This window comes from Odocoileus virginianus, chromosome 3 (assembly GCF_023699985.2).
Source record: "Odocoileus virginianus isolate 20LAN1187 ecotype Illinois chromosome 3, Ovbor_1.2, whole genome shotgun sequence".
NCBI classification, from domain to species: domain Eukaryota; kingdom Metazoa; phylum Chordata; class Mammalia; order Artiodactyla; family Cervidae; genus Odocoileus; species Odocoileus virginianus.
In genome coordinates, this window is record NC_069676.1 from 17,519,716 (window position 1) to 17,531,954 (window position 12,239).

The 12,239-nt window shown below is 54.7% G+C and overlaps 1 protein-coding gene across 1 annotated transcript; it reads right to left on the bottom strand.

Moving 5' to 3' along the window:
• Positions 1-182: 182 nt before the first annotated feature.
• Positions 183-7,783, bottom strand: SHD (Src homology 2 domain containing transforming protein D). The gene is made up of 6 exons (XM_020895261.2): positions 6,659-7,783; positions 5,320-5,425; positions 5,052-5,240; positions 3,381-3,504; positions 1,836-1,955; positions 183-572 (listed from the first exon to the last, which is right to left on the bottom strand). The coding sequence occupies exons 1-6, from the start codon at positions 6,956-6,958 to the stop codon at positions 386-388; spliced, it is 1,026 nt and encodes a 341-aa protein (XP_020750920.1). The 5' UTR covers positions 6,959-7,783; the 3' UTR covers positions 183-385.
• Between the last annotated feature and the right edge of the window lie 4,456 nt (positions 7,784-12,239).

Here is a 12,239-nt window from a genome sequence, read left to right on the forward strand (position 1 = left end):
CCATACCTCGCTCTCCCTGCCTGTCAACAGCTCTCTGAATGTTGGTCCCTCCCTGTGAACCATTCAGACTCCAACCCTGGCTCCACACCAAAAACATGGAGCTGGGGATGCAGGTCTCCACGGGTCTGCCTCCCCTCTTCCTTCAGGGGTTGAGCTCCCCCTCCCAGAAAGAACACTTGAAACACACAATAACTTATTTATTTTCCAGGCCAGAGGAGGGGTTCCAGACACAGTTCTGGGCCCTAGAACCCAGAAGGGGGCCAAAGAGGGCCTGGAGGAGCAGAGATCTCTCCATTCAGCCTCCCCCAGGACTGGAAAGACCTCCAGCGTTTGCAGCCAGTGATCTGGGGTCTCATGGCCCGGGGTACAGGGCTGAGGCTCCAGGTCAGGGGGTCTGTGAGACCAGCGGGTACAGGAGGGCCAGATGCTCGGCGCCCTGCACGGGCAGCGGGCGGGAGCTGTAGTGGAGCACCAGCGCCGGCACACTGGGGAAAGGGCCGCTGTGCTGACCCAGCACAAACTGGTTCTCTCGGGTGCGAGCGAACTTCAGGTGCAGGAAGCCCTGGCTGCTCCTGGGGACAGGGGTCAGGTCAGAAGGGGTACCCAGCACTTGAGGCCCACCCACACTCTCCAACCTCAAAGTCACTCCCTGGAGGACCCTAGGAACCCGAGCCAGGAATCCCCAAATATTTCTGGTTAACGGCCACTTGGCATCAAGCTGTTGACTCGTTCCCCACTGTGGGATGCCGTCTGCGCTTGTCCCCTGTGAAGACAGGCTGGAGTTCCTCCCAGTCGGAGGTCCCTCCCCAAGGACACAGAAGGCCCTTTCTCGCCAAACCTCCTGACCCCTTGTGCTACCCATCCTGGTTACCCTCAATCAAGGGACCCCCCAACCCCCCCTTTTTTTTTTGCTTTTGGCTTTTCCATGAGGCTTGCAGGATCTTAGTTCCCTGATTGTACCCTCACCCATGGAGTCCTAACCACTGGACTGCCAGGGAATTCCCTAGGGTCCCTTTCCTTTACATCTCTGGTAGGTGAATGACATAGAACCTGGATATGACTCTATTACCATCATTAGTATGAATTAAGTGCTTCCTGTTTGCTGGGCATTCTTCTCAACACTTTTTCACTTTCCCCCCTCTTTTAATCGTAGTATTACAACAAACTGGATGCTATTATTGTCTTTGTTTCACAGATGAGGAAACAGAGGCCCAGAGAGGTTGAATGATTTAGCTGAGGTCACACAGCTAGGAAGTGGGAGAGGCAGGATATGAATCTACTTCCAAACCCTCTTCAATCTTGACCTTTTAGGAATCTCAGACTCAGAAACCTGGTAGAATCTTAGGAGCGTTTTGTAATCAGACACACTTAGAATCTTAGGCAGAGAAGCACGTAGAACCAGGGTATCAAACTCAAACGTCTACAGGGCCACTGAGATTTTGGCCCTGGATTGACACAAATGGATATACTTTTAAACCTGGGAGGAGTCCAGAGGAAACTTGGACACCTAGTTCCTCATCTCACTGAAGTTCTAGATTTACTGTATGGCTTCCTTTCCATTTTCTTGCATACCTCCAGTGACAGGGAGCTCATTCTCAGTCAGAACCATGCCGGTAGCCTCTCTGGAAGTCCCGCCTTCTGACCTAGAAGCTCTGCCCACGGCTCCCATAAGCCCCACCCACTGGCCTGAAAGCTCTGTCCATTCGCCCTGGAAATCCCGCCCACTGGCTCCTGGAGCCACACTCCTCTTCTCCAGCTGAATTCAGTCAAAGGCTTGACAGTCGAAGGCATGCAGTCCTGTGACCCTCTGTCCCTCCAGAGGATTGGGGTCTCACCTGAGGGACAGGGAGCAGTCTTGGGGGCTGGTCTCACTGAGCCGCACAAGGTAGCTGCCTTCCTTGCAGAGCGACAGGAGGTTCTCGGCATCTGCCCGGCTCAGCAGGCCGTGGAACCACCTAGGGGGTGGGGACAGATGTCTCCTGAAGGCGATCCCCCTTCCAACACGTCCTGAGGCTGGATGCAGGCACAGCTCATTCAAGGACTTGTGACATCCAGGCAAACAAGGGAGACAAATTCCCTTGGATTTCTCAAGAGGAACTTAGGGTCTCTTTGGGAGGCAGGTAAACCCAGGCCCACCACCCTCTAATTCAACATGTACCCTCGACTTTGATTTTTGCAGCCTCCCTCAGGTGAGTGCCCAGGTGTCCTCAATCCCTCCCTCCAACTTGCATCACTTGCACATCACTTTCATGAGGTTTGCTGCATCCTGTATCTCTTGAGAGTCCCTTGGACAGCAAGGAGATCAAACCAGTCAATGCTAAAGGAAATCAACCCTGGATACTCTTTGGAAGGACTGATGCTGAGCTGAAGTTTCAATGCTTTGGCCACCTGATGCAAACAGCTGACTCATTGGAAAAGACCCTGATGCTGGAAAAGACTGAAGGCAGAAGAAGAAGAGGACAGAGGATGAGATGGTTGGATGGCATCACCGATTCAATGGACATGAACTTGGGCAAACTCTGGGAGATGGTGCAGGACAGGGAAGCCTGGAGTGCTGCAGTCCATGGGGTCACAGAGTCAGACACGACTTTGCATCTGAACAACAGCAACATATCCCCACCTACCTGTACATTCTTTACATAATACTTTTCTTTAACATGCTCAAACAGAGGGAGCAAAGTGTCAAAGACCAATGAGCACCAAGAAGTCGTTTGTATTGAAAGAAAATACCACCATGCTTGTGTTAATTAGCTAGTCCTGTACCACCTACCTAAGGTTTGGGAATAGCTGTGCTAAACACACGCTGGTACTCACAGGGCTAGGCTCTCAGGGCTCAGGGAGTTCTTTGAGGAACATCTAGGCTAGAGGAACACAGAACACCCAGACTTTCACAGCTTGTGAGCTTCATTCCAGCCTAAAGTTGAAACTCCGTCAAAATCCTGATCCTCACACTTTCACCGCAAGATCTCTTGGGGTTGAGAATGATTTTTGTCTCTTCTCTCTCAGGCTTATAAACCCCACCCAAGGAAAGGGAGGAAATCCCTATTCTGTGTGAGGCAGGCACTCTCTTGGAAGTGTTGAGTCCGAGCTTTAGAGAGGTTGAGTGACTTGCCCAAGGTCACAGAGCCAAAAATTACAGAGAAGGGATTTGAACCCAGAATCTGATGCCAGAGGGAGTGGAGACACCTGATTTTGCTTGGCACCGAGCTGTGTGTCTAGCGCACAGCAGACGCTGTCACCCAGTGAGGATTAGTTGAAGAAATGAATGAAGTGAATGAGTGAATCCAAGTTCCTCCAGTCCCCCTGGTCCGAGGAATCTGACTGGTATGGGGCAGGGAGGGATTCAACCCGGCTCTTCCATCTTCAGCTTCCTCACTTACGGCTGTTTTTCCAGGGGCAGGGCCGGGTCCACGCGCTCTGCAGGCTGGGGGCTTCTGGGCGGGGGTCTCCGGAGCTCCTTGGCTGACCCCGAGGTTCTTTCCCACTCTGGACTGTCAAACTGAACTGAAGGGGAAGGTTTAAAGAGAAAATGGTTAAGTCCCGCCTATCTCAAGAGGGTGGGATAGGAGCAAGCCAATGGGATTTCAGTAGGAAGGCGGTGCCAGCTTAGGGCAACCTATCAGAATCCAGAAGAAGAAGGGTTGGGTTTAAGGTTGGGGATGGATTGGTACCTGAGCAACCAATTAGCCTTCAGAAGAAAGGGGTGTGGTCATTCCTGAATCTGGTGGCATGGAAGGTGGCCAGTTCCCTCAATGAAAAATCAGAGAGCAGGGGACATGGCTAGAGGGGCAAGTGGAAGTTCCGCGAGATTGTGGCCAAGTCATAGAGAATGTAGAATGTGTTAGTCGCTCAGTCGTGTCCGACTCTCTGCGACCCCATGGACTGTAGACCACCAGGCTCCTCTATCCTTGGAATTCTCCAGGCAAGAATACTGGAGTGGGTTGCCATTCCCTTCTCCAGAGGATCTTCCCGACCAGGGATCAAGCCTGGGTCTCCCGCATTACTGGCAGATTCTTTGCCCTCTAAGCGACCAGGAAAGCCCAGAGCTAAACAATCGCCCTCGATTTACAGACTGGTAGACTGAGGCACCAGCTCCAATTTCCCTCACAACTATACACCTTTTTGGGCAGATTTGCGTTCGCACAACTCTTCCTGGACCAAGTTATTTTATTTCTTAAAGGTGAGCTTGAAAGTGAAAAGTGGAAGTTGCTCAGTCGTGTCCGACTCTTTCTGACTCCATGGACTTATACAGTCCATGGAATTCTCCAGATCAGAATACTGGAGTGGGTAGCCTTTCCCTTCTCCAGGGGATCTTCCAAACCCAGAGATCGGACCCAGGTCTCCCACATTGCAGGTGGATTCATTACCAGCTGATCCACAAGGGAAGCCCTAGGTGATCTTATTATTCCTCTTTCTACAGAAGAGGAAACAGGTTCAGAAACTTGTCCAAGCTTACCCAACTCAGGAACTGACTCTAAGAAACGCTACTCTCTTCCCCAAAGCTCCTGTGTAATGAGTACTTTAGCACTCAGTTTACAAGTGCCTTACTCAATAGGTACAAGTTAGAGAACTGAGACTCAGGGAGATAAAGTCATTTGCCCACATAAGAGACACAAACCCAGATCTAGTCCTGACACCAAGCCTATTCCTGCACTATAGTGAGCAGAATGAGTAGATTCCATTGCACTCGAAAAGGGGTTTCAGGGAATTCCCTGGCGGACCAGTGGTTAAGACCACGCTTTCACTACCAAAGGCCTGGGTTCAATCCCTGGTCTGTGAACTAAGGTCCTGCAAGCCTTATGGCATAGTCAATAAAATAAGATAAAATAAAAATAAATAGATTAACTAAAGGGGTTTCAATTTCCAAGGAAGATACAGGTTCTCCTGGAAAGAAAAACTTATGACTATCAGTCATTCACACTTTAGTGAGAATTAACAAACTACCAAAGTGACAAGTGATGGAGGTTTACTTTGTTTGTTGAAACAGTGGATATGACCAGAGCAGAAACTAGAGGGACACAGGTCTTCAGAAGTCAGGGTAAGAGAAGCACCTGCAAACGCCTTGGAGATATGGTCTTTCTTCCACTCCCAGGGCTGGTCATACTCATCTGCTGGCCGCTCATCCTCCTGGGGCAGCCGACTCTGTCGAGGTTTCTGCTCTGAAGGGGGCCCATCTCCCAGTTCTTGGTCCTGCTCCTCATAGGGGGTGTCATACAGCTGCACCCTCCTGCATGGCAGTTCTGGGAGGCCAAGGACACTGGTCAGCTCCCACTCCCACCTGGGAGCCTGTCACCTTCCCTCCAAGCCCTGCTCACTCACCACTCATGACCCGCTGGGCATCGTAGGGCTCCATGTAGCCATCATCCGGGGGTGGTGGATGGGGCTGGGCATCAAAGGGGTCCGAGTACTCAGTGTCGACTTTCGACTGGACAGAGAAAGGCAAGAGAGGGGGTCAAGGACTCAGGGGGACCAAGCCTAGCTCTGGGTACCCATGCTGGGCACAGCATGGGTACAGTCCACTTCTTGCCTGCTGTCTCTGATCTATCTGATACACCCTGTCCAAGCAAGTGGGTTTTTTTCCACCCACAAGTGTTTGCAAGTACATCATCCCTTGCTCTCTTCCTCTGACCCCTACCTCCCTCCTTCAATCATTTTAATGTTTATCAGGTGCCAGTACTGTTCCAAAAGACTTCAAATATATTTACTGGTAGTACCAACACTCAGTAAGTACTTCATCCCCATTTTACAGATGAGGGAACCAAGGCACATACAGGGCAAGCGACTTGCTCAGGGTCACACAGCTGATAAGTCAGAGGCAGGGTTTGAGCCTAGGTTGTCTGCTTCCCCGAGTCCCTGCCTCCTCCTCTCTTTCTCTGTGCCATTAACCACTACCAGGCAGGCTCCTCTGCCCATGGGATTTTCCAGGTGAAAACACTGGAGTGGGTTGTCATTTCCTTCTCCAGGGGATCTTCCCGACCCAGGGATGGAACCCGGATCTCCTGCATTGCAAGCAGATTCTTTACCATCTGAGCCACCAGGGAAGCCCCATTACCAGACACAGCCTCCCATAATTCCCCCTGAAGTCTTTTCTGTCTCTGCTGATGGTGTACGGTGGACCTTCTGATCATTTAGGAAAAATACTGGAAAAAAAAAAGTATGGGCATTGGAAGCAAGTCTGGTTCAAGTTCTAAACAAGCTAGAGCCATGTGACCTTGGGCCAGTCACTTTTGTTCTGTGAGCCTCAGTTTCCACTTCTGTAAAATGGGAGTGTAACAGAGGAAGGGTGGAGAGCGGTGGTGAGGATGTTGAAGTGCCCCATAGGAAACTGACTCACTCAGGTCTGTTTGAGGAAGATCCCTTCAGCTTCTAAGAGGAAGGGAAGCTGGGGGAAGGGATCCAGAAGTGGGGACTTAGGAAGCTGGAGGAAAGGGGTACAAAGCCAATGAAGAGGGAGGCGGGCAACAAGCGCTGTGCATTGAAAGGAGACAGACATCCAACTGCCAAGCAGGTGGGGGATTGGGGGAAGTGGGCTGGTGCCCTGGTCTGCCCCTGGGGTAACACCTAAACAAGCTCCCCCAAATCCAGGGTGGGCGTCCCAGCCTGGCCCTCCCCACCCAGTCTCCGGGGCCCACCCAGCTTAGGGGGCTTAGCCACGCACCTCTTCCCCGGGGCTTCCCAGCAAGACCTTGGCTCTGGCAATGTCGACTGCCTCCACCTTGATGAGCCGGTGCTTTGGAGAGCCGTATTTGGCGTCTCCAGGGCCCTTGGAGTCCCCGGGCCCCGCGGAGGAATCCGGCTCTAGGCGGCTATCGGCGTCCTCGTAGGGGTCCTCAAAGTCCAGATCCTTCTGCTCGCGGTAGGCCCGCAGGATGTCGCTCTCGGTGTAGTCGGGGGTGGGCGGCTGCGGAGGGGGCCTCCGACCGCCAAAGCTCAGGTAGTCTCGGAGCCACTTGGCCATCTGAACGCGTGTCACCCCAAACCTGGCCACTGTCAGAGGGGGACCCGCATGCCCTCTTCTGGGCCCTCTTCCTCGGCAGGGTCCCCAGGGAGAAGGTAGGATGGGAAGGAGGAGGAGAAAGATCAGGTGTGCCCTTTGGCTGCGCTCAGAGGAGGGTGAAAAGGGGATAAAAAGAAGGAGACAAGAGGAGGGAGGGGAAAGGAGGAGCAAAATTGCACCTTAGCCCAGCTCTGGAAGGACGGCGTGGAAAGCGGGCGTCGCGCGGGGCCCTGAACGCCGAGCGCGGGGTAGTCCGGCCGGAGCCAGGGGCATCCGCGGAAGCGCGCGGAGTTTCCGCGGGCAGAGCGGTCTCGTGCGCGGCGCGGCCACCCGCCGCCTCCGGGAAGCTCTGGAATCCCCCTCCTGGGAGCCGAGGGCGGGGACAGCGCCGCCAGCGGACGCCCCCAGCCTTGGCTCAGCCCGGACGCCTGGGTTCTCAACGCAGCGGGCGGGCTCCCCGGGGGAGCGGGCGCCGCGCGCAAAGTTGGGCCGCGGGGACGGTGACCCCGGTGGGGAGCATCCTTTGTTGCGCTCCTCGCCTCTCCGGGGGGAGCCCCAAGCCCGGGGTCCCCGGCCCCGCCGCCTCGATTCGGCCCGAGTCACGGGCACAAAGGGAAATAAAATCTCCTCCAATCCCCCTTCACGCTTTCGGAGAGACTTTCACCGCCGCCGCCGGCGCGCGACCGGGAGGTGGGACTTTGGGGAGGGGGCGCTCGGCCGGGCGGGAGCCCCAGTCCCTACCAGCCCCGGGCCGCGTCCAGGGCAGGGACGTCAAGGCTTCCCCGCCTCCCCCTCCGCGGGTTCCCCCGCCCCCGCCCCTCCCCCTGAGCGCCCCTCCGAGGTGACTGAGACCTTCAGCTGTTCTGGGGAGGGAGGAGAGCCGCTGCCCGCGGAGGGAGTGGGGGGGATGCGCAGCGGGAGTCGCTGGGGCCAAGGCCGCGGCGGTTGGACAGTGACCCGGAGGACCGAGGCTGGCAGGAGCGAGCGAGGAGCGCGGGAGGCGGGAACCCACAGGCGCTGACCTTGCTCTGCAGAGCAAGAGGTGCTGAGGTTGGGAAGACGAGAGGAAGGCGAGGTGGAAATTGACCAGGAAAGGGGGTGGGCTGGACTTGACCGCGAGAAGGGGTGAAATTGACCAGCAGAGGGGGTAGGAGTGACCGCTATTGAGGGCTGAAATTGAACCAGGGTCTGGCAGCGAAACTGACCAGGAGAATGGGGGTGTGGAAACTGTTCCAGAGGTCATTGGCTAAAATGGATATTGACGCCGCCGCCGGAGGAAGTAGTGGGGGGACAGAAGGGAAGGGGTTCTGGCTTCCCCTCCCCCAAGAGGGCTTTCCTCTGTCCCCCCTCCCCCCGGGGACCCATTGCGGGATGGGGGAAGGGAGTTGGGACAGCTGGCCAGGGGAAGGGAGATGGTATCAGTGCCTGGCGTGAGTCTTCAGCATCTGTCCCTTTGTGGCTTCTGGGGGTGGAGGGAGGGAGGGAGCAGAAACGAGAGGGGAGGGGGTGTCTCGCCTGGTTTGGCTGCCTCTTGGCAGCTGCAGCTGTCTGGGGGCGAGGACACAAGGATTTGGGGGGAGTAAGAGAGCCCAGGGAGCTGCCGACCAGTCCCAAGAGACACATTTTTTTTCTTTCCCCATAGAGGGGCTTATTCAGGGACCCCTAATAGAATAAGAGAGGGGTGGTCAGGAAGGATAGGACCTCAGGCTCCCTTCTCCAAGCCCCTTAGAGTGGGCGGGTGCCCGCAGCTTGGCAGGGAGGGGAAATAGACTGGAGTCAGAGCTAACACTGCTAGAGCTGCACCCCCTCCCTTCAGAATAGTGGGGCCCCGGCAATGTCTCTTGATTTTAAAAATGGGGCTTCTAATAGGAAACCCTCAGAGAGCGGGGAAAGGATTGCCAGGAGGGAATGACTTATTTTTCACCCCCCGTGGGGAAACCAAGGAGGAACAGAGAACGGAGAGACACCTCACAGCTTAGTTCTGCCCAGGTGCCATGAGTTGGCCTGGCGTGGAGTGTCATTCAACACCCATCAGGTCTCTTCATGGAGTCAGAGATTCTCCATCTCCCCTGCACTGTTAGCCCCATTTTCCAGATGGGAAAACTGAGGTCCAGAGCCAGCAAGGCAAGGTCCCTCACAGCAGCAGGGGTGTCCAGATGCCCTCCCCTTCCCTTTCCTGCTTTGACTGAGTCATTGGACACAAACCTGTTGAATTTGGTCCTCCCCAATCTCCCCAAAGAGCATTCACACCCCCCACCCCACGTCAGCGTTCAGCGTCAAGGCAGCATCCCTGGGGACTGCCAGGGAGCACAGCGGGTAATTGTCCTGTTTTCTGTCAGCCGCAAGGCAATTCCCTGGCTTCAGGATGAGCTGTTGACAGATCTCATCAAACCCGAGTCCTCTCCCTGTCAGATAAATACACGATGTCTAAGGTATAAATATTTGAAAGGGGCCTTCTAATTACAGTATGTGTCAGGAATAGCAATTAAGGGCCCTGGAGGCAGAATCAAACGGCGTTTGACTTCCCTGTGCTTTTGAGCCGGCTTCTCCTGAGGCTGCCCCAACTCCCACCGCAGGAGCAGGGAGGGGGCTCAGGGAGAGAGAGGCGGTGGACGAAGGGGAGAGCCGGGCTAGGGGTCCCACAACCCTGTGGTAGTGTGACCTTGAACAGCCGCGTAACCTCTTGGGTTTTTCCTTTTAATTAGGGGAATGGGGAGCAAGGGAGCCAAGCCAGGAGGCGGGTACTGTCTGGACAAAGGCAAGGAGGTGGGTGGTCTGGGGTCCTGGGCTGAGGGAACTTCCCTTCCCCCAGCACTCAGGGTCCGAGAGATGGTTTCTCCAGGTCTCCTCCCAGGTGGCGCTCTGTTTCTGGAATCCCAGCCCATGTGACCTCGTGTTAAGTGACCTGGCTTTGTTTTCCTGTCTGTGAAATGGGACAACAGCCAGCCACTGTTGAGCACTTACTGCCTTACACTGTTTTGGGTGCTTTAAAGATTTTTGAGATATAATTCACATACCCCACAATTTACCCACTCAAACTATATTTCCATGGGTTTTTAGTATGTTCACAAGGCTGTGTGACCATCAGTAATTTCAGGATATTTTCATCACCCCCCAAAGAAATCTCCACCTGAAATTAGAGGTCACTTCCGGTTCTTCCCAGACCCCCCCCCCCCCCCCAAACCTCCAATCCCTGGCAACCATCAAGCCATTCTCTGTCTCTGGAGTTTGCCTGTTCTGGACGTTTCATATAAATGGAATCACAGTGTGACCTTTTGTGCCTTGGCTTCTCTCACTGAGCATCACGTTTTCAAAGTTCATCCAAATTATTGTGTGCCCATGTTTCATTTCTTTTTATGACCAAATGATATTTCCTTGTGTGGCACACAGTAGGTGCTCAATATATGCTTACGGTGGCTGGGACATCAGGAAGAAGCAAGAGGAGGTCCATGGCTGGGGGTCCCCATACCTGCAGTAGGGATGGGAGCCAAGGCACTAGGACAGGTGGGGACCAGGTGGGGGTGACCCATGATGGGGCTTGAAATCTCCCGATCTGATGGAGGGGATGTCGCCTCAACTTAGGGGCTCCTAGTCTGATAGGACAGATGACCTCTGCCCTCAGAATCTCCTGGACACAGCCCTGCCTTTCTTAGCTCACAGTCTGATGGGAGAGACATGGTCCTGCCCTGGGAAGCCCCCAGTCTGATGGAGGAGATAGATGCATGTGTTAATAAGCTTCCAGTCTGAAGGGAGAGGCATGGCTCTGACTTAAGGAGCTTTCAGTCTGATGGAGGAGGCGTGATCCTGCCCTTTGAAGCACCCAGTCTGATGGGGGAAATATGTACTTGCTTTCAAGGGCTCTCAATCTAACAGACATGGCCCTTCAGGGCCCATCTCCAAACGGATGGGGAAGGCACCGACCGGCCCCTGGAAGCTCCCACTCTATAGGTCCTGGTGATCAAAGGTGTAGCCTCCGAGCCTTGCGCTTTCAAAGCTAGGTCCTGCCCCTCACCCACTCTGTGAAATGGGGAGCATGTGCCTGAGGGCATGGGCGTGTAGGGAGCTCGAGAAGCAGGAGCAGCCCCTTGTCTCTTTGTGGAGCCCAGGCTCAGGCAGGCAGGGGCTTCAGCAGAGCGGGGGCCACCCCCAAACTCCGGTCCCTCTGATGTGCTCCGGCAGCCAGGCAGCCCCCAGGGGAGTTGATGGAGGAGATTCCGGATGAGGCCTGACAGCTCCCAAGGACCAGATGACAGACACGGAGCTCGTGGGGAATGGGACTGTCAGCAGCGAGGGGGGAAGGGCAGGCTCCAGAGACTAAAAAGGGGGAGATGGTCTGGGGGAGGCAGGCTTAAGGCAGGCAGTAGGTGCAGGGTGAGGCCCTGGACGGTCAGCACACAGGACAGACCCCAATGTGTTGCTATGCAGTCCCTCTGCCTACCCTACCCTGGAAAACCCAGCAAGGCAATTGGGGGCTGAGAGCCAAACTGTTCCCAGGACATGGGTGGGAGAACAAAGTGTAAAGCCCTGCAGGAAAAATAAGAATGAAAGAAACAATTCCAGCACGGTGGAAAGGGGAGGGCGGCAGAGAGCTGGCAGAAGCATGTGGTTCCCTGGGCCTCAATTTCCTCCTCAGTGAATGAGGAGATACCCACTCAGGCCATACACATTCAATGAACACCTACAAAATACAAGAATGGTCTCAGGTGCCAGGGACACTCGTCAACACACAGACTCTTGCAAAGCCTGAGGGGTCTGCAGGTAGACCCTGGAGTGTTTCAGCCTCAGCCACCATGGGTAGCCCCCATGACCCCAGCCTCCTGGTGGTCACATCCACATGTGAGCACCTCCCCTGCAACATGGTGTGGGGCGCTGTGTAGCTGCTTCCAACCAGAACATAGCAATGGTGATGGGCTGTCACTTCTAGGAGACCCTCCTCCTCAGGAGGCCAGCCGTTGGAGAGGTCTATGCAGGCAGGAAACTGAGGGTGGCTTCTGGCTAAGAGTCTGTGAAAAGTGAATTCTACCAACAACCACATGGGTGAGCTTTGAAGTGGATCCTTCCCCAGTCAGGCCTTCAGATAAAACCCCAGCCCTAGCCAACATCTCAGCTGCATCTGTGATAGACTCAAGCCAAGAACGCAGAGAAACCACCCCAGATTCCTGTTGTTTAAGCTGCTAAATTTGGGGATCATTTGTTATGCAGCATTAGGTAACCAATACAGGGAGCCATAGGCAGTACACAT

Excerpts from the sequence above, each read along its gene's own strand:
- SHD (XM_020895261.2), bottom strand. The coding sequence starts at position 6,958 with ATGGCCAAGTGGCTCCGAGACTACCTGAGCTTTGGCGGTCGGAGGCCC. Across the intron at positions 5,426-6,658 it reads TGGGAAGCCCCGGGGAAGAG|TCGAAAGTCGACACTGAGTA; the intron begins GTGCGTGGCTAA and ends TTCTCTGTCCAG. Across the intron at positions 5,241-5,319 it reads TGCCCAGCGGGTCATGAGTG|AACTGCCATGCAGGAGGGTG; the intron begins GTGAGTGAGCAG and ends TTGGCCTCCCAG.